We start from the raw sequence: 20,804 nt of genomic DNA on the forward strand, positions 1-20,804 counted from the left end.
TCGGGGACAGTAGGCAGCGGCCGAGCCCCTCGCCCGGCCAGGGCAGCCCGGCCCCACTGCTCAGGCGGCGCCGGGAGACGAGGCGCGGCTCGCGGCGGGAGCTGGGCGCCGCTGACCCGCCCAGGGGGAGCCGGAGGGTAACGTGCGAAGCTGCACACCGCGGCTGCAGCTAAGCGGCCGCCGAGACAGGCCAATTCGGCAGCTCTACCCTCTCGCGGTGCCCGACGCGTTCCTTCGGTGCTCGACCCTTGAGACTGTTACACATGCGCCTCGTACCCTGCCTCTAGTAAACACTGCGGTCACGTGAGCTGGCCTGCGCAGCTCCGCTCGCCTCGCGCACGCGGCGAGCGCGTACGCGGGCACGCGGCTGTCGGCAGCGAGCGCCAGGCCGAGCAGGAGGGACTACCTGAGGCAAGGGTCGGCCGGGGGGAGGGTGGGCACCTGCGCGCACCCCCAGCAAGGAGCGAGGCGCGCGCGCGCGCTGCCACCGCCTCCTCCCGCGCGGCCGTCGCCGTCCTCCTCCCGGACCTGGGCCGCGGGGCAGCGCTGGGCGGCGGAGCAAGGGTGAGTTACCATCGCCGGGCCACAGGGGCGAAGGGCGGCTGGGCGGCCGCGTCGGGCCCCTCCGCCGTCGCCTTCTGGGCCGCCTAGGCCCGAAGCAGCGGCGCGGCCTGGCGCAAGGGCCTCTGCGTTGGCTGCTATGGGCCTCTATCAGCTCCGGCGTGAGGCCTCCGCCCCGCCACCACGCTGGCGCTGGCCGGGGGGAGCCCGGCGCCGCTGGGCACCGAGTTAGAGTCGCCTCCACCCCTTTCTCGGGGGCGGCCCCGGACGTACTGCTCGCCCCGCACCAAGCTGGAGCCGGCCCTGGCTACCCTCCCGCCTCGGCCTTCTCCTGCCCCGTGCTTCTCCTACCTTCCCTGGGCCTTTTCCTACCCTGTGGTTCTCCTACCTTCCCCTCCCTTCCCCGGGCCTTCTCCTACCCCCCCGGGGGGGTGGGGGCATCTCCTGCCCTGTGGTTCTTCTGTCTTCCCCTCCCCGCCCCCCGGGGGCTTCTCCTGCCCTGTGGTTCTTCTGTCTTCTCCTCCCCCCCCCCATGGGCTTCTCCTGCCCTGTGGTTCTTCTGTCTTCCCCTCCCCGCCCCCCGGGGGCTTCTCCTGCCCTGTGGTTCTTCTGTCTTCTCCTCCCCCCCCCCCAATGGGCTTCTCCTGCCCCGTGGTTCTCCTACTTCTCCCCCCACACCTCTGCCCCAGGCCATCTCCTGCCCTGGGACTGCTGCTCTTTCCCCTACCTCTCCTGGGCCTTCTCCTTGTGGTTCTCGCTCCTGTCCCGGGCCTGCTGCCTTCCCCCCTCCAGACCTTCCCCTGCCCTGGGCCTGCTGCCTTTCTCCCTCCCCCACCACAGATCTGTGCCTGGTACTCTGCCCTCACATCTGTCCTCTGAGGCCTACTACACACACTTCCCCTTGGGCCTGTTATTGACCTGGGCCTCTTATCCTTCCCTCACTCCTTGCCCTCATGTCCTACACTCTTCTCTCTATCCTTCTCCCCCTACTACTGACCTGGGCCTACTGTACACTCCTCCCTGCTGCAGACTTGGGCCTGCTAGACCCAATCCTACATCTTTTGCTGTATCTCCTCCCAATACACACACTACACCAGCACCCATTACTGTACTTCCCCAGTACACACTATGCTGCCAATCTGGATGCTGCTATACCCTTCCGCAAGACCAATTGCTGTACCTCCCACTCCTCCATACACACACCACCCATACTGATCTGAGCCCCTTTTCTAGCACCTGCCTCTACACCACTGCTGTCAGAAATTCTGCTGCAGTTATCTTTTGCCACATACATTCCTATTCCCATCAATCCTAGATGAGTGATGATTGGACCTTCTGCAGCTCCTCTCACTCCTCACAGTGCCTGCTCAACCACCCCTTGCTATTCCATTCTGCCCCTCCCCCCCAGAAAAGACAACCTCCAGTGACTCAGACCCTGTTATTTGCCCCCTGACCTCCACTGATTTATTTCTCCCCACCATACTCCTAAACCTGACATCAGAACAGACAAAAATCTTTGCATTAAGCATCTGTGTACGGTACTTCTTGTGGGGGTTACAAGTAAAAGAGATAAGGGAAAATAACCCACCTTTACTGCCCAGATGAATGGAGTTTGTCAAAATGTCATACACATTATGGTAGCCATTCCCAAATTAGCATATATACCATGTGACCCTTCCTCACTGTCTGTATTCTGAAAGACACCTCGGACCTTGGAGTGAGGTATTTGGAAATGGAGTTGCTCTATTTATGGGTAACTCTGATGAAGTGTTCTGCAGAATGAAAGCTGTAGAGGGTCAGCACATAATGCAATATTTATACAGAATAGAGTATTCAAAGTTTAATTCTTGTACCTGTGTTTGTATGTTTTATAAATAGATTATTTGATTTCTGGACACTACAGATTTTCTCCCTCTTTTTGTGGCTTTTAAAAATTAATACAAATTCACTGAAACTAATAAATGTTTTTTGTGCAAGTGTAAGTATTACAATAGACTTTAAAGAGGGTAAATAAATATGTAACTCCTCCCAATTAAAATAGTAGATTTGCACTTGAATTGGTTTAATAAATATATTAAATATACTAATACAATTATATTATGTAGTTAAGCATTTTATATATAGGATCATTTTAAAATGTTGGGTTGGGTTTTATATTACTTGGAATAATTATTAAACTGCCCAATAAATGGGTGAGGATGTTATGTTTTACATTTACCTGTAATAGTATTCCCACAGCCATGTATGCCATCTCTCAGCCATCCTTTTCTTGAGAAGCTGTAACTCTATTTTCTGTACAAATTACTTTAGATACATTCTAAATCTGGATTCAAAACCCATTCTATTTATTAGCAATCATTACCATTTAGATTGGGGAAAAAAGCCTGCATGACTTCACCTATATGAGCTACAATATATTGCCCAGTCAATTAACCTTGCAACTGCTCGTTACCTCTAGAGGTTAACAGGTGTAACATATCAGTACTTGTAGGATATTGGATAGATTTAACACAGCACAATCACTTACTGGACTGTAACTTGTTGAATTACTGTCTCAAAATAATCTTAATTGAAAACTTCTGTTTTGAGATCTTTAGTTATAGCCTAGATCTATTATATCCATTACATTCCCATTATTTCCTAATTATTAATTTAAATTGGCATTGGCTTCAGCAGTAGGCTGAAACTGACTTTGACTGTAAATAAAGGGTAAACTGGAACAGTCCAATTTGGTGCCATATAGAATTATTTTAGCCCTGTTTTTAGTTTAAATAGGTGAAGAAATGGAAACTAATGCAAATATTCAGTTTACAAACTATACTTAATCAAGGTGTGGCACACACCGGTAAGGAAAGGAATATGTGTAGAAGATACAAAACATATTAATTTGCATTTGGGGAAATTGATCTTATGCATATAGGAAAGTTTTGGAAATCAATGAGGTCATAAAACATTCTGTTGCAATGCAGAGCAGTTTGGATATGAGTTTACATTGTGATCTGATCACAAAACTAATTTAAAAAAATGGATGAAATATAAAAGAGGCATGAGATAATACCCTTGTTTGTATTGCACTAGAGAAACATCATCATACAGGGGAACTTACATAGGAGCTTTTGAAAATTCCAGTAGGCTACATCTTCAGGTGCCTAAATATTTTTAAAAATCTGGCTCTGTGTAGTTCAGAACAACTGTTTATCAGAATGATGTTGAGAAGTTTAAAGGAATTTCTGAACAAAATTATTATGGGGCTGGATGGATTGACCTATTAGCACTAAAAGAAATATGTACAGTTTGACATGTTATGACTAATACTTAGCATTTACAGCATGTACAGTTTTTAAAAGCTTTATCACAAGTTTTTGACAATTTTGGTGTAAAACCCAAGGAGAATAGCTATTTAGTATGGTTAAGGAGTATAATGAGTAATATGATAAAAAATTAATATAGAATACTTTAAAATGGATGTGATTGTACATCATCTTGCTGCAAAAAAAGGGAAAGAGTCATTTTGTTGAGTAGGGAATGGGTGGTAGCAGGGGCTAATCTGTTCAAGGTAGAACATTGCTGGTGAGATCTTGTAAGTGGTTGTGAAAGGTTTCACTTTTGTGAGTACAGTCTTTCTCCTTTCTTTCTTCCTCTCCAGCTCCTTGCTATTGTTAAAAACATTATATCTCCCTTCTGACTGAAACCTTTACCTAGGTCTGGTTTATTAACATAATTATCTTGGATCATGCTTACTGGATCTCTTTGTTAACGAAATACCCTAAAATACCTTTTTGACTGCCTAGGTGCTTCCTTTGAAGTACTGAGGAAGCTAGTGCTAAGGGGTCTGCTGTCCATCAGTGATGAAAGGCTGGATGTTCAAGATGGTCATATAAAGAATTCTACCCACTTTAATTAGTTTTAAATGACTTAATTATGGAGTCATAGAGTTTAAGGTCAGAAGGGACACACATCACCTAGTCTGATCTCCTGTATATCACCAATGCCATCCAGCCCCACATACTAAACCCAGCACCCAACAACCAAAATTAAACCAAAGTATAGCAGCCCACAGAAGATTAGACTATTATGTGCCACAGGGAGAACAGGCAGGATTAAGGTGAACCAATGCCCAAGGCCCCTGCAGTGACATGGCAATGAGTAAGTGAGAGATACCAGGTAATCCTGGCAAGTGACCTGCACAAGAAGGCAAAACCTCTCCAAGATCACATCCAATGTAACCTGGGGGATTTTCCTGTGGGGAAGTTCCTCCCTGATCCAACATGTGGTGAACAGTTAGACCCTCAGCAGGTGAGCAAGAACCAGCCAGCGAGTACTTGATAAAGGATGCTTGGTGCCCACCTTAGAGCACTGGTCCAACCTATCCAGTGCCCTAGTTCCAGCTGTGACCACCTCTGATGCTTCAGAGGAAGGAGACAAAACAAACAAACAAAATCAGAATAAAACTGGGGGATAGATAGGGTGGGGGAAGGAATCCCTTCATGACCCCTGCAAGTGGATGGCTGAAGCATGAGCATTTTAGGAACATAAAACTGGGATGCAGACTGGAAGTTAGCCCCCGGAGCTGCTGAGCACTGCCCCTTCGCATTAAAAGCAACTGTGTCATACAATAGCACTCATAAATTTGTCCAGTTCTTTCTTAAAACTAATTAAATTGTTTGTCCCCAAAATATCTGTTGGGAAGCTGTTCCAGAAACTCTGACTTGTCAGGCTGTTGACATTTCAACAGCTCTACCATTAGCAGATGCTTCTGGTAGACTGATTTATAAAGAACTTCAAGGTAGGGGGAAGAAAGAGAAGAGCAGGTTAGGAGAGTCAGAAAACAATGTGATGAAGAGTAAAGTCCAGTAATACTTGATGCTAAAATAAGGCTAATTTCCCAAAGCTAAAAACAATTGAGTCAAATCAGCATGTAAGAATTTAATTAGAAAAAATGTGAATGGTCATTGGGAATAATTTAAGAACACCTCACTAGATGTCCAGAAAGCCACAATTGAAGAAGCAGGTGCACGGGTTGCAAAACTGATCTGATTTAGAGGGAAAGTGAAGGCAGCTGTAAAATAATAATATATAACAAATGGAAGAAAGGAGAAATTGATGGTAATGAATATAAATCAGGTGCTAGGAGTTGTAGAAAACTGATAAGTGAAGCAAAGGGACACCGAGAAATCTGTGGTCAGCAGAATTAAGGACAATAAGAAGTTTTCAAAATATATTAGGAACACAAAGAATTCTAACAATGATGTTGGTCCAGTGCTAGATGGAAATGGTAAAATTATAATGATGCAGAAAAGGCAGAAGTGTTCAATAAATATTTCAGTTCTGTATTGGAGGGTGAGGGGGAACAGAAGCTATAGTCTTATCATATGGTAATACTCTTTCCATTCCACTGGTATCTCTGGAGGATGCTAAATGGAAGTTACTGAAGTTAGCCATTTTAAAATCAGCAGGTTAAGATAATTTGCATCTAATAGTTTAAAAAGATCTTGCTGAGGCACATATTGGACCATTAATGTTGATTTTCAATAAGTCTTGGAGCATTGAGGAAGTTCAGGAGACTGGAGGAAAGCTAATGTGCCAGTTTTTAATAGGATGACGCAGCTACTTATAGGCCTGTCAGCCTGACACCAATCCCAGGCAAGATAATGGAGTGGCTGAGACAGGACTCACATAAGAAAGAATTAAAGGAAGATAATGTAATTAATGGAAATCAACATGGGTTTATTTGAAATAGAGCCTGTCAAATTACTTGATATCTTTTTATGTTGAGATTTCAAGTTTGATTGATAAAAGCAAGCAGGGCTTTGGAGTGGAGCCCGGAGCTGGAGCCCGGAGCAGCTCCAGAGCAGTGGAGCTACAGGTTTTTGCCTGGAGCTGGAGTGGAGCCAGAGCACAGCTCCAAAGCTCTGGCTAAAAGTAATAATCTTGATGTAATTTACTTAGACTTCAGTAAGGTATTTTACTTGGTACTGCATGACATGTTGATAAAAAAAATGAAATAATATGAAATGAACATGACATGAATATGGCATGCATTAAAGGGGTTAAAACTGGCAGGCTAACTGATAGGTATCTAACTGTAAATGGGGAATTGTCATGGAGCGGGTGTGTTTCCAGTGGGGTCCTGCAGGAAGTGGTTTTTGGCCCTGTACTGTTTAATATCTTTATCAGTAACCTGGAAGAAAATATAAAATAGTTACTGATAAAGTTTGCAGATGACAGATGATGCACAAAATGGGGGCGTGGTAAATAATGAAGAGAACGGTCATTAATTCAGAGTGATCTGGATTGTTTGGTAATATGGGCACAAGCAAACAATATGTGTTTTAATATGGCTAAATATATACAAATATAGGCAATACTTAACAGGATGGGGAAGCATCTATCCTGGGAAGCAGTGACTGTGAAAAGGATTTTGGTGGTGTGTTGGACAGTCAGCCTAACATGAGCTCCTAGTGTGGTGTTATGGCCAGAAGAGGTAATGTGATCCTGGGATGAATAAACGGGAATCTTGAGTAAGAAGAGAGGTCATTTTACCTCTGTATTTGAGCACTGGTTATCTGCTGCTGGAATACCATGTCCAGTTCTGGTGCCCATAATTCAAGAAGGATGTTGATAAATTGGAGAGGGTTCAGTGAAAAGCCATGAGACTAATTAAAGGGTTAAAAACATGCCTTACACTGATGCAAGGAGCTCAGTATGTTTAGCTTACCAAAGAGAAGGTTAAGGGGTGACATGATTATAGTCTATAAGTATGTACACAGGGAACAAATATTTAATAATGGACTCTTTGGTCTACCACAGAAAGGAATTAACGCAATCCAATGGTTGGAAGTAGAAGCTAGACAAATTCAGACTGGCATACGTTGTTATTGGTGAGAACAGTTAACTGTTCATGATATGCTCTAGGAATTATTTTGGGAGAGTTCTGTGGTCTTTATTATACAGGATTTCAGACTAGATGATTACAGTTGTCCATTCTGGTCTTGAGATCTATAAATGAAAGTAAAGGACTAAGTGCTGGGCAAACTTCTCCCATACAGTGCGGCCAATGTCCCTTAGACCTGACCTACAACTATACTAGTATTGATGGTAATCTTTTGAGTAGAGACCACTATTTGGCACATTTTTTTGATGACTTTGTGATTGGAATAAAATTGAAGAACAGCTGGAAAGAGACCATGTTTCCACCTAGCTTTGTATTTTTTTTTTTTTTTTTTTTTTTTTTAAAGGACACTGCCAAGGTAAATTTTATAACTTTAAAACTGTTTTCCTGTAGTTTATGTAGGAATTCAGATGCTTAACATAAATTGGTGGTCATACCAAATATTTTTTTCTCTGTGATGTGAATTAGTTGCTCTTGATTATTGGACTTGAGGCAGAGTGGTCCAGTGGATAAGGCACATTGGCCTTGGAGTCATGAGACCTGAGTGGTGTTATCCATTCTGACACTAACTAAAGCTTTGTGACCTCAAGCAAGTCACTTCACATTTCTATACCTCTGTTCCCCATCAAACATTTTGTTTCTCGTCTGTTTAGATTGTAAACACTCTGGGGGCATAGACACTTGCTGTGTGTCAGTCCAGTGCCTGGTACAATTAGGCTTTCTCTCAGTTTGGGCCTCAGAGCACTACTGTAATACTAATAATAGCTTCTAGCATTAAAATACAAACCCACAATAACTTGAATCAGAGGAGTGTCAAACCCAAATTATCTTTTTGTTTGCTTTGATTATAAAAGGACAGGTGGTTTTAAAACTTACTTATTTCTACTGAGTGTCTCCTCTCTGAAATGAAATTCGTTGGTGGATGTGATGTAACCAAGGTCTCCCAGGTTGCCATCAATCTGTGGTAGCTCTGGACATTTATAATCCTGGGGGTGGGGTAGGGGGGAAGGTAAACTAAATTTAATGTGATAATTACTTCTTCCACTTGGCTTATTTAAGGTACAGTATGCAGCATAAGATTTAAAAGGATTTTTCTGTTTGGATGTAGTTAATTTCATACCAGCTATGATGGAGCTTTCTTCTTTTGCCTCCCAGTCTAACATTTTATCATAGTAGGACTATATGCCATTTGATAACATTTTCTGGCCTTTATTGTGGAGTCTGCATATAGGGTCCAACTCGTTTCCCATGGTTGTGTACAGACATTTTCTAAAACTGTGGTCATTGACCAGTCTCAAGGCCAACAAAGTCCTTGTTGAAGAGGCTGCATTACTTAGTGTATGAGACTTAGGCCCTGGTGCCGCTAGTGACTACATATGGGCACATGGATCTACCTCATCCAGTGACTGGGCCTTAGTACAATCATATACTCTACACAAAATATGCACACTTGTTCCAGGGGACTTCATTAACACGATGCAGAAAAATATTTAAAAATAATAGAACTAGTTATATCTTATCCTTAATACATTAGGAGTCCACAGCAGCAGAGGACTTAGTTGATTAGCTTAGCTAATACCATTGTCAACATTTAGCATTATAATTAGCAGTTACGTAAGGAACATCCTAAACCTCTGTAAATTTTGCTTTTTCCTTCAGTTTAGGTTCTGCCAGTTTCCATTAGTCATAGCCTGAGTTAAATTTGTTATACATTAAAAAAAAGAACTAGATTCTCTGTTTTCCTCTGAGACCACTTGACTTCAAGTTTCATACAATCAAACTTTTGCTAATATAAATTTAGAAATATAAAATGAGTGTTGTGAACAAATATATGCAGAGCAGTCGAAGGTTAAAAAATGTTTTAAGAAAGGTAAATTATAGTTAATATCAACTCAGAAAAATATGAAACCTGATTTACATAATAAGCTAACAGTAAGTGGAAATAGACTCTTAAAAAAAAAAAAAAAAGCTTACACTTAAAGAAAAAGGCAACTAAAGAATACATTACAGTTAAATGTATCCAAAGAAAATCCAGAATATGTAAACGGAAAGTATAATTAAAGACAATAGTGTAATTTGAGGAGGACTGTTGTAATCTATAACGTTCCTTGCAGACAAATACACTTAAGAGGAGTTTGTGTTGACACCGCCTTCCTTCGATATTATGCTTTTTTTAAGCTGCCTTGAAGGAGAAGAAATTCCTTTCTCTTGGAAATCATAATCATTATGGACTACTTTTAATGTAATTCTGGATGGAAGCTGTGCAGTATCAATCTTTGCCACACTGAATAATACCATAACAGTATTTTAGTCAAGCACTCTTTGGGATACAGAGACCTCAATTATGCTTATTTGTGGCAGAAAAAAATGAATTTTACAAGCTGGAAATAGGGAAAATGGGAAAGGACAGGTTAAAGCAATGAGACAGAGTGAGCATTGGCCTGCTAAACCCAGGGTTGTGAGTTCAATCCTTGAGGGGGGCATTTAGGGATTTGGGACTTGGTCCTGCTTTGAACGAGGGGTTGGACTAGATGATCTCTTGAGGTCCCTTCCAACCCTAATAATCTATGATTCCTAGATTTTAAGTTAGCTGAAACTGTGGAAGATTAACAGGTTCCTACAATAAATATTTGTGGACCTGGAAATACATTTTTTCCCCTAAAGATAACCTAGAAATTAAGGTTGAAAATTAAAAAACAAAAACAAAAACAGTGATGTTAAAAACAGCCATTAACCCTTAGGAGCAGAAAATTGCCTTGTTTAGAACAGAAGTATAACTCCTAATTTTGCTAATGCTGGAATGTACTCTCATTGGAAGAATGTTAAAAGTAAAACAAAAAACTTCTTCAAAATTCATATTCCTTAGGTGCTGTGTGCAGGGTAACTTATCTGCAGTAGATGTTTCTATATAATATTTGTACAGTGTGGAATATAGATTCTGAAGGACACTGACAATGAGATATACAGGTATAGCAGAAAAGTTCAAAACTTCTATTACTGGAACAAATGACAGTGGGTCAGAGTTGAATCATACTTTCATGCCTGTTTTCCACCCCTTCTCCCCCAAGGGTCTATGACCTATAATCTTAATTGTTGATCTTGCTTTTGAGGACATAGGTTTTTGAATGTTAAGAATATTCTGTCCGTATGTTTTTGTTACAAACAGGATCTGTAGCTGAAGAACTTGATGTAGAATTGCACTCCAAAATAGAAGCTTTTGTGTGTGAAAATTAAGACTAGCCTGTTTTTTGTGACCAGTTAGTGTCGTTGGCTGTAAACATGGCTTGTGTCCACAAATGTAATTAGCTATTGTGGCAGCTAATCATGTTTGAATCCTTTTAAGAGGCCTAGACTGGTGCACGGTTCTTCAGCATTATCTACACCAAGTTGTTTTTTTTTTTTTAATCCCACGATTGAATTCGTAGTTTGTTCAACTACATTAGTGTTGGCAACATTGCTAGGATAGGGTGTCCAGTTTGCCATCTTTTTTAACAATGTGCCATTTAAAACTACTCCATGTACAGTATGTTAACAATGGTTCAACTGTATTAGCAGTTACCATGTTGTGAACAACCATGTCACTTGACTGGTGCGAACAGCTAGGGGAAGCTTAGAAAACTTCCTTAGTGTGGAAAAGGCATAGTGGATTTCAGTGTTGTAAGTGAATTCTAAATCCTTAACGCTTTTGAGCACCTTGTGTCTGCACACACACAACTATTTGTAATAATGTATGAGCAATTCCATTGCAGTTACACATTCAGGGCAAATTTCACAACCATTGTGTCCTGTATCTGTTGTTAGGTATCTTTTCAGTACTAGTTTAAAAAGGGCTGGTATTACAGGAGTAGCATATTCATTAGTCTTCTAAGTAGAGTTCCACGATGCGATACTCCCAATTATTTTCTTTCTTTGAGCTATTGGAGCTTTTTTAGTTTTATGCATATAAATTATTTTATAAGGTGCTATGTAGATACAATCATAAGGCTTTTTCTTGTTTTAAAAATTAAAAAATACTTTAATAGCATGACTGTGCTGTGTGTAGTAAGATGAGGCCCTGAAACATAAACCGTTATTAGAGGCCCAGTATGAGGCCTGAGGCCTGAACTAAAGTAATGGTCAAGACTTTGCTAACATAAAGCAAAGTTAAGCTGTGAGCCAGAAGCTGGTAAGGCAAGGGCTGATGCTGCAAAAAGAGACATATCTAAAAGGTACTGGACACCAGATATCAGAACATTCACATACTTGTACGCTCCACACAGATAGCAAGGAACAAGCTGACACATCCCAATGACAGGGCCAAAAGAGTAATATAATGGATAGAGTTGTTTTGTTCGAACCAACATGTACAAGGTGAGAGGTGGCAGCTTACTATGTAGAGGGGTTGCACCTCAGAACGTCAGGAGTGATGTGTAACTTGTTTGTACCTCCGTATAAGAATGCACCTCTGAGTGGATGTCTTTGTCCGGCCTAGGGGGCAGTAGAAAGTCCCGCCACTGACTGAGCCGTGTCCATTGTCAGGGAGCACATAAGTACTAGCTAACCGCACCTCAGCAGCACCTTGGACTTGGTTTTCCGGGGAGCTGGAGACTGTTTCTCTTCGAAAATAAACCTGGCTGACGTGCCTTCATACCTTACTAGAGTCTGTGGTCATTGGGGGTTCTCTCGGGATCTGCTGTGTCAGCTATCTGCGCAGAGCTGGGGCAGGACGCAGAGGGAACATGCACACGCAGCCGATTGATATCAACGTTGAACAGAGCAGAGCACCACACTGGTAACATCTGACAACACTGTTTAAAATGATAAAATACAGACTCATTTCTAGATTGCAAAAGGCTGATTTAAACAGCTCAGATTTTAAAAGCATTTTACTACACAGCATCTCCAGTTGTTTGCTACTTCCTCAAATGCCTGTTTTGAGGCTTCTACTGGGAATTGGAACAACAGTAGGGAATACTAAAAGTGGACGTACTGCAGCATTGTTTAATACTAGCCAAAATAGTTAGTGTAGACACGCCACTTCGTTAACAAATTACTGTTGTGTAATTCTCTAAATAGACAAGACTTCTGTATCAGATTATAACACAGATTTTTTTTTATTGTAGGGCTGGTATTGCCTAATTCTTTCTGGGTGCCTGGTTTGGCTGGTCTTCCTTATTTCCAGCTCTCTGGTCAATAGTACATCCAGAGTGTGTTGTCTTTGTGCTGCTTTGTGTGCATATCCTCTGGGTTCTCCTTCCCCTGCTGAGGCACTATGGGATAACTCCCCAGATTTTTCCCAGACTGCACAGAAAAAAGCAGGGATTGTGGTAGGTATGGACTCAGAGTAGATTGACATAGTTATATTATAGGTTAAAAGCAGTTTTTTGGACACATTCCACATTGTATGTGTGTCAGATTAAAGTATTATGAATTAGTTACAAAACGTGGTTGAATTTGTAGTGACGTTGATCCGTACCTGAATATGGCTAAATACTGTAGTGTTGATCATTCTAACAGAAATGTGCAATGTGCTTAACTATTGCTGTAAGCAGGAGTAAGTACTGGGTTGAGGCAGCTGCTTACTGTCAAGCGTTGCTGGAATGAAGGGCTGGGAAAGAACTAAGTCTCCACATCCACACAGTCTTGTTACCCCACCTTCACTAAAAACAATAATCTCTGATCTTGGTTATGAGGTGAGGAGAGAATGAGAGGATATGCATCTTCTTCCCTTTTCCAAAAGCCTCAACTACTTTCTGGCTGCCAAAACCTATAGTCTACCAAAACCTTACTATGTACCAATTTTCCGCTACCCATCTATTGTATATAGCCTTCTCTGTATCCCTGTCTACTTGTACAATACAGTTATCTGTCTTTGTTCCAAAAACGTGGAGCATACTGACAATATGAGGACAATATAACATTAACATTATATTAACTGTTCATTTTTAATATTTAGTTAACTATTTACTCCACTTTTTTATCAATTACTGAATCTGCAGCAGAATTTTCAATTTGTCATACTGAAGTATTACAGAAACCAGGACAAGTCTTGTCACATAATATAGGTGTAGTTGCTAGTAGGTGCAGCTTGCTAGTAGAGTACACTGGGGCTTGCTTGTACAACATAGCAACTTAAAGTTAGTAACAGATAGTGAAATCAGTGACAAAATTCTCATTGACTTAAGTGGGGCCAGAATTTCATCCAAAGAGCTTTTGTTTGTAGTTTACTGTTGAACATAATAGGTGAAATATCTAAGGTAAGCTTTTTTATATATATATATCTTAAAAATATAGCCAGGTGTACTCTTCCATGGTAGCTTTTTGCGTGGACTAGAATGAAGTTCTTCTCCCTCCAGTTTTGGGCCCAGTCTTGTTAGCTGCTGAGCTCCCTCTGGTCTGTTGTTTTCAGTGGGAATTGAGGATAATCAGATCTTTAGTTTTCAGGGTGAAGAGATGTTACTTCAAGACAGTTGGCACAGATTTGGTTGGTCTTGATTTTTTTCCCCCTTATTTAGTTGAGGTCCAGCTAGTCTTTCTTAAAGAGAATCTTTCTGTTCACTGTATGTGTATATAAATGCCAGTACTTCAGTGCTGATAGATGAGCCTGCAATAACAACCTAGTCTGTATGTGCTGATGGAAGGAAAGAAAAAAAAATTTTCTTAGGTTTCCAAGGAGTCCATTCTAAGCAATACACAGAAATTTGTGACAATTCTAAAGTATCTTAAGCATTCTTTAGAAAACACAACCACCAGAACAGCTTGTTGGTTTCTTAGGTTATTTACAATTTGTAGCTTATTTTCTTATGGTATTTTTCTTATCTTTCTATAGGGCTGAAAGACACACAGGAGTCTTCATGGATATAGTTGATACATTTAACCATTTAATTCCTACTGAACACTTAGATGATGCCCTATTTCTAGGATCCAACCTGGAGAATGAAGTCTGTGAGGATTTTAGTACAAGTCAGAATCTCTTAGAGGATTCGCTGAAGATCATGCTCAGCGATAAGGATCCTATGCTAGGATCTGCAAGTGCCCAGTTCTGTTTGCCTGTTTTGGATAGCAATGATCCCAATTTCCAGATGCCTTGTTCAACAGGTAAATCTTACAATTTTTTAAGATTACAATTTAAAATACTTAGTGCCATCCCTTTTTGCTAATGTAGAAAATGGTGAGTTGGGGTTTTTCCCCTTCTATTTTATGACTTAGGCCCCAGGCACTAAACACAGGCTGTTCTTTATTTCATATGAAGGCATCTGTAATATTTATCTAGGAAGACGCTGTTTTGGTGATGGGGGGGATGTCCAGTCTGGATCATAGTTTTCTTAGGCTTGTCTTCAATATGTGTGTTTTTTCCCCCGACTGAAGCAGTGATAAGCTTTGCATAAGTACTACACCTAAAAGTAGCAAAAGTAGCCAGCTGCCTTCAGAATTGCAACTATGCTGACTTAGCAGTAGGAGTGCTTGAATGATGCAAACTATTCCTGAGAGCTCTGAGATACTCTGATAATTCTACACTTTCTAGTACTCAGGTGATACCGGATCCCAAGGTTTTCTGCTTTGATTGGTTTCAAACCAAGCCATTGCCATCGCTAACAGTGTTCTTTGTAATAGTTGGGATATATTTGAATTAGAACCAGTTCATAGCAATTTTTAAAAGAGGAATACCATTGTTTAATGGTTATTGAAAAGTGTATTACAACGTTTTTGAAAGTTATTAAAAGCCACTAGTCCAGTTTTTAATCACATTTACAATGACAGAATATTTACATTGAATTTATTGTAAATCTAGCCCACTATTCATGCATCCTTATGATTAAAGGTTCAAAGATTTCGTGTTTGATTGATACTACAAATAGAATCTTGAGATGGGTAACATTACTGAAATTTCAGTAGTGCTTTGCAGTGTTTGAGTTATAGATATTATTTCATTATATCAGCATTTTCAGATGTTCAAGTACTTTAATCAGTTTTTTCCAACCTCCTTTCCTCCCCCCTAAAAAACATAAAACCATTTCCTCATCACAGTGAGGAAGCGAATATGTTACTGCAGAACCTAGAATAGACTCTCATCTTAACTCAATTTTCTGTTTTATAGCTCCAGCTAACAGATCAGGGAAAGTAACAAGGGCATTTCTAGAAATGAACTGTAAAGCAAAAACTAAATATTTTGACCTTTACTGCGTCTTCGTGACTAAAGACAGCCTCAGATAATATCTTCCCCCACACCCTTTTTCCTTCTCCACTCCCCCATAGTCCCTCAACCTACAACGCTATCCCCCCCCACCCCCCCAAAAAAAATCCTCACTGTTTTTCACATTAGACATATGAAATCCTCACTATCTTCCCTTTTATCTCATGGGCTTTGGCAAAATTTGGATCATATGAATAGTAATGATGCGCAAGTCTGTTATCTGAGTTACTGCTCCATTTCCTCCAGATATTGCTGGGAATGCTGAATCTTATCCTAAGAGATGTCAATATTGCACATCCTCTTGGGTACATGTGTTCTGCATAGCCACGTGTATATAAGTGTATACACAGGCTATACCTATCTTGTAAAGATATGAGGAAACCTAGTTGTAGAAAGATTAGTAATATGGGCAGACTTCATCAAAACATCAGTATGCAAAAAATTCATTTCAGGATGAAGGCTTCAGTTCTTCTAATCCAAGTAGTAGTCCCCTCCTCTCCCCCCTGCACAAAGATTTCTTATGCTCATGTTCCCATGTACTTCATAGCAAGCTGAAGCTAAATTCTTTAGTATCATCCCTGGATTCTGTGACACTGTAGTGGAAATTCTGTGACAGCTCTTTTTTTAATTTATAAGTGGAGTTTTTAACAAATGAAATGTGAAAATGAATAATACAATAATATAAATAAGTTCTTCTGTTCTTAAAGTCCATTTGTTTTGTGCTGTTCCTACACTTGTATTTTTCAAGTATTCCAAATATTTTTGTTTTAACAACTTGCATTGTAGAAATTCAGGACAAAGCTGGAGGATTTGGCAGCTGCATGGAGAGGAGTTGGGGCTTTTGGCACAGTAGCTGGATGTTTTTGCTATAATGGTCAGAAGTGGTAATTAACACGGATATTTAAATTTCAAGCCTACCATGCCATTGAAAAAAATAACTCAATTCACCCTTTTGACAGCTATTGTTTCAGGCTGTCCGCAGATTTGAGTTGCATTGGTTTATACTCGGTTCACATTTTCATGGTTTTCTTTCAAACCCTTAAGGCTAGAAACATACTTTAAAAAAAAAAGAGAGAACTTAAATTTTGGGGTGCAGTTCTGTCATGCATTGAGGCTTCAATGGGATAATGGTATGCAGCCAGTCTTGTTTTTTCTTTATTGATCTCACGGAAGGCGTATCATATTCTAAAAGTGATCTTACACCAGCAGTTGCTATGCTTTGCAGTTGAAACAGCCAGTATCATTTCCAAGCAATGTTTTTCTGCTAGTCCCCACTCACTGAGTGTTCATGTAGCTGATGGCAGATTTGGTAGTCTGTGTGAGAGACTATGCAGCTCTACTGTAACCTGGACTAGCTATTGGAGAAAGTAAAGTCATGCAAGTTGACAAGTTTCAATGTGCTCTGCACCATCAAGGCCCTGGGGAACACTGAGAGTCCATAGTGAACCATCAGAAGAGTTCCCTTAACGCATCACAGAAACGCTTGCATCTGGGAGTTCTATTCAAAATTAACATGGTCTCGTAGTATTGCCTGAGAAGAAATAAAACAAAATTTAGGCCTTTTATTGAACAATTCCTCACACCCCTTTAGGTATCGGCACACCAGTGTCTTCTACTGCTCATTGTGATGGTGGTTTGTGTAGAACAATCTCTATACTCCACCTCTGCCTCCTTCTAAACTTCCTGATTAGGCACTGAAACTACCAGATACAGGATATTGGATCATCCGTTGAGAATGCCTCTAAACTTTCAGAGGTCCATTAGAAATGATCATCTCATCATCTCTTCAAGGGAAAATTTATAATAGATATTCCAGCAATCTATAAATTTATTGAGAGATTCCAATCTGAACTCCCACCCCATAACTCAGTCTCCTTTGTTGTCATTCATGTGGAGAGTAGCCAACGCCACCATGACTTATCTCAACCATCAAGACAGGAAAAAATTGAAAGCCAAAACAGAGGCTAGAAAGATTTCTGCATTTGGGTCTGCACCATATTGCCACATACACCTGCTGTAAGACCAACAGTAATCTGGTGAGGGAAAATGAGAGCTAACCAAGCAAGTTTTTGAGCAGATTTCATTGAGATGGTTCCTTCCATGTGTATGCCACTTCACAACTCAGTCCAACAGAAAGATAATTACATTCTCCTTCTCGCATTGACAGCCATAGGCATGAAGAGAACACCCTATTATTCTTTTGTGTCTCCATTAATATTAGCAGCTTTTCTCTTCACATCCAGTGTAGGCCGAAACATCAGTGCAAACTTCAGTAATCCTGATCCAACTTTCCTAAGATAGTGCCCGTGCATATATCAGTATGTCTACCATGGCTACTTCCAGTCTCTCAGGACCAGAACAGCTAGACTCACCCACACCTTAAGTGTCTAATGCTTACTTCATGGAACCTGTACGGTCATACTTCTTAAAACATAGTTACTCTTGAGCTGGTTGATTCCCTCCTGAAATTCAGAAAAACCTCCTCCCAAGCAAGTTTTTAGGAGCATGTGGAGGACCTGGTAATTATGGTACATGAGGAGGAAGATGAGAGCGAGTCTACAAAAGATATTCCAGACTTCTTCTTAGATGGTATTTTCATAAGGGTCACTACTTGGAAAGTGAAAGTGTCTGTACTGAGTGCGGTACATCTGACCCCTTCCCATTCTGTCCAGCTGATTCATCCTCCATTCTAAAAGGAGGATCACTTCAAGGACTATTGAATATAATGGAAACATAGTCTAGTATTGTGGTCACTTACTAAATCTTGTTTGGAACCCCTGGATGAAATGTATTTATGGTTTCTGACTAAAGTTTGCCGCCTTGGTTCTTTAGAGAAATTGGGTCTGTCAGTTAACCAGTCAGTTTTCTTTCCCTAAATTTTCTCATGTCCTGGCAAAACAAAAATGCTTTGTGTGTTTTCAAGGTAATAAAATTTGGATTTGGAGTAAATGATGGAGGAAGTGTCTGCTGTATTGATTTTGATTGGTATTACATCTGGGACATTGAGGATTTTGATGCTTTGCTGTACCCATTTCTATCTCTAGTTGACAGTTGACCTTCTTTTCAACTTTGATTGAACCTCCTTTTGAAGGTTTAAATGCTTACTCTTTTGGAGTACAACTTGGTGGGCGGAGAAACATGAAACATCGAGATTTCAGGGCAGTTCCATTGGTGTGTGTATCATTCATTCATGAAGCACTAAAAAAATGATATTCTTCATTTGATTTTGCCTTGGCATATAGTCTTTTGTTCTTCCTGTGTTACTCTCATTTGAAGGCCTTCTGTTTTAAGAATAAAATATATGGTAATGAATTCAGTTTCTTTGTACCATTTGGCTTAATATTTCTACTTCAGACTGTTTTAACTTTTTTACTTGAAATTGTTGGAGGATGTTCTTTATTGTTTGCTACTTCCAAACTCAACAGAACAGCAGATTACCATGACTGACAATTGTGAAGTCAGTTTCCATATTGTAGAACTGCCTTTTCTAAATGGGAATTCAATGTTCAATCAAGCCCCACACTGGATTATTACTTTGGCTACTTCTGAATGTTTGGCTGTACAGTGATGGTAATTTGATCCTTCTCTTAAGATTTTCTGCTATGAGAGAGCAAGGAGATGGCAAATCTTTCATTTAATACTTTTTTTGGGGTGACGGAGAGGAACAAGTGTCCAACCCGATGTGTTAAGATCTAAATGGTTTTTCTCTTTGTTTTTTTCTTCCTTAGTTTTGGCAATGTTGACTGGGGGACATCGTTAGCACTGTTCATTGAGTGTCTCTACAGGGTGTTGACAGGCAGATCATCTTTGATCTAAACGAATATACTTTAAAACAGAGTGGAGGATAAATTAATATATGGAATTTGGATTGTTGGTGTAAATTATATAAGTAGTGACTTAATTTGAAGATCTATGGAAAACTGATTTCTTTCTCTAGCAGTTAAAGAATAATCTTAATTCAGATTCTTGCATCTTGGTATCGCAGATCACTCTAAGAAGTGGCACACTAGTATAGGAAGATCCACTTTCATTTGCATAACTTCAAGTTAATGAAAGCTTTATTCACTTGAACATTAATTATTCCCTGCTTTACAAATCTTTCACCCAACTCTAAGGCTTGCACAGGCGCATGGTACAATAGTTGCTGCTTTCCCTATTAGATCCCCTCACTTTCTATGTTGATGGCCTATTGCATCAAATCAAAATATACAACATGGTAAAAATATTAAAAGTGCAGCTGCTTGTGCAGCATTTATACCATATGTTGAAGTCAAACTTGGAGCAACTTAGATATGTTTGCTCCTGCTGTTACCATGAGTTAACAGAGATGGAGGAAGCAGACAAGAACAGTATAAAGCAGCAATAATGGTGTTTTGTTCCTAATAATCAGCACCTTTCCCCCCCCAAAAAAAAACAACAAAAAAAACTGAGGTAAGAAAAAATCAAACCTGCTATGGAGATCTGCACCCCTATGAAAACTGGCTTGGAACCACAGTTTGGAATTATCTTGTCTCATGTCAAAAGGTATAACCATCTCCATTTAGTCTAAGCAATTTTTTTAATATAATGGAGGAAAGAATTATTTTACTGAACATATAAACCAGTGAAGATGTTTACATTTTATAGTTCAGTTCAGAGTTTTGAACATAATTTGTTTTTTCCCTCTCAGGATACTGTGGAAGTCTTGGTTTTTTAAATATTCCATTAATGAAGGAATAGCAAATAGCTGTAATTCTTTATTTTTGTAGAAAATGATTTTTTTTGAAAGTTGTAAGTAAAAATAAATAGTTACATCTGTATGGTTCAATTAACCACTAATATGAGACATTAATACATTACTGTTGTAGTTTTAAAAATTCTTAAATCTCGGTAATCCAAAGTATTTTAAAACATTAAATTGATTGCCGGTATTACATCTTTCTGTATGTTCTATTCTACATCTTACTCAGATTTTTTTCCCCTTGTCTTTCCATTTTATTCAAATTGCCCATCCCCGTATAACCCACTTGTCTTTCAGACATGAAAAAAAACCTTGTTTTTTTTGTTTGGAAAAAACAAGTGTTATATTCTCTTCAGTGATTTTCACTTTCCTCCTCTTGCTTATTTACTGTTGTTGATCTCTCCATCTTTGCTGTCTATACTGTAGCCCTTTGTTTCTTCATTTATTTCTGTTACTTG

The 20,804-nt window shown here is 40.2% G+C and overlaps 1 protein-coding gene across 5 annotated transcripts in view; it reads left to right on the top strand.

Moving 5' to 3' along the window:
• The first annotated feature begins 466 nt into the window (after positions 1-466).
• The window catches only part of PHF3 (PHD finger protein 3), a 90,070-nt gene continuing 69,732 nt past the window's right edge, over positions 467-20,804 (top strand). Inside the window, exons 1-2 of one of the 5 annotated variants that reach the window (XM_030555668.1) lie at positions 467-564; positions 14,262-14,530. In XM_030555668.1, the coding sequence (XP_030411528.1) occupies positions 14,287-14,530 (244 nt within the window). In that variant the 5' untranslated portion in view covers positions 467-564; positions 14,262-14,286. Of the gene's footprint in view, positions 565-12,657; positions 12,760-14,261; positions 14,531-20,804 lie in introns of those variants that run through there. The other 4 variants (XM_030555664.1, XM_030555665.1, XM_030555666.1 and 1 more) reach the window with 4 other exon arrangements.

The sequence above is a fragment of the Gopherus evgoodei genome, chromosome 3 (genome assembly GCF_007399415.2).
Source record: "Gopherus evgoodei ecotype Sinaloan lineage chromosome 3, rGopEvg1_v1.p, whole genome shotgun sequence".
NCBI classification, from domain to species: Eukaryota; Metazoa; Chordata; order Testudines; family Testudinidae; genus Gopherus; species Gopherus evgoodei.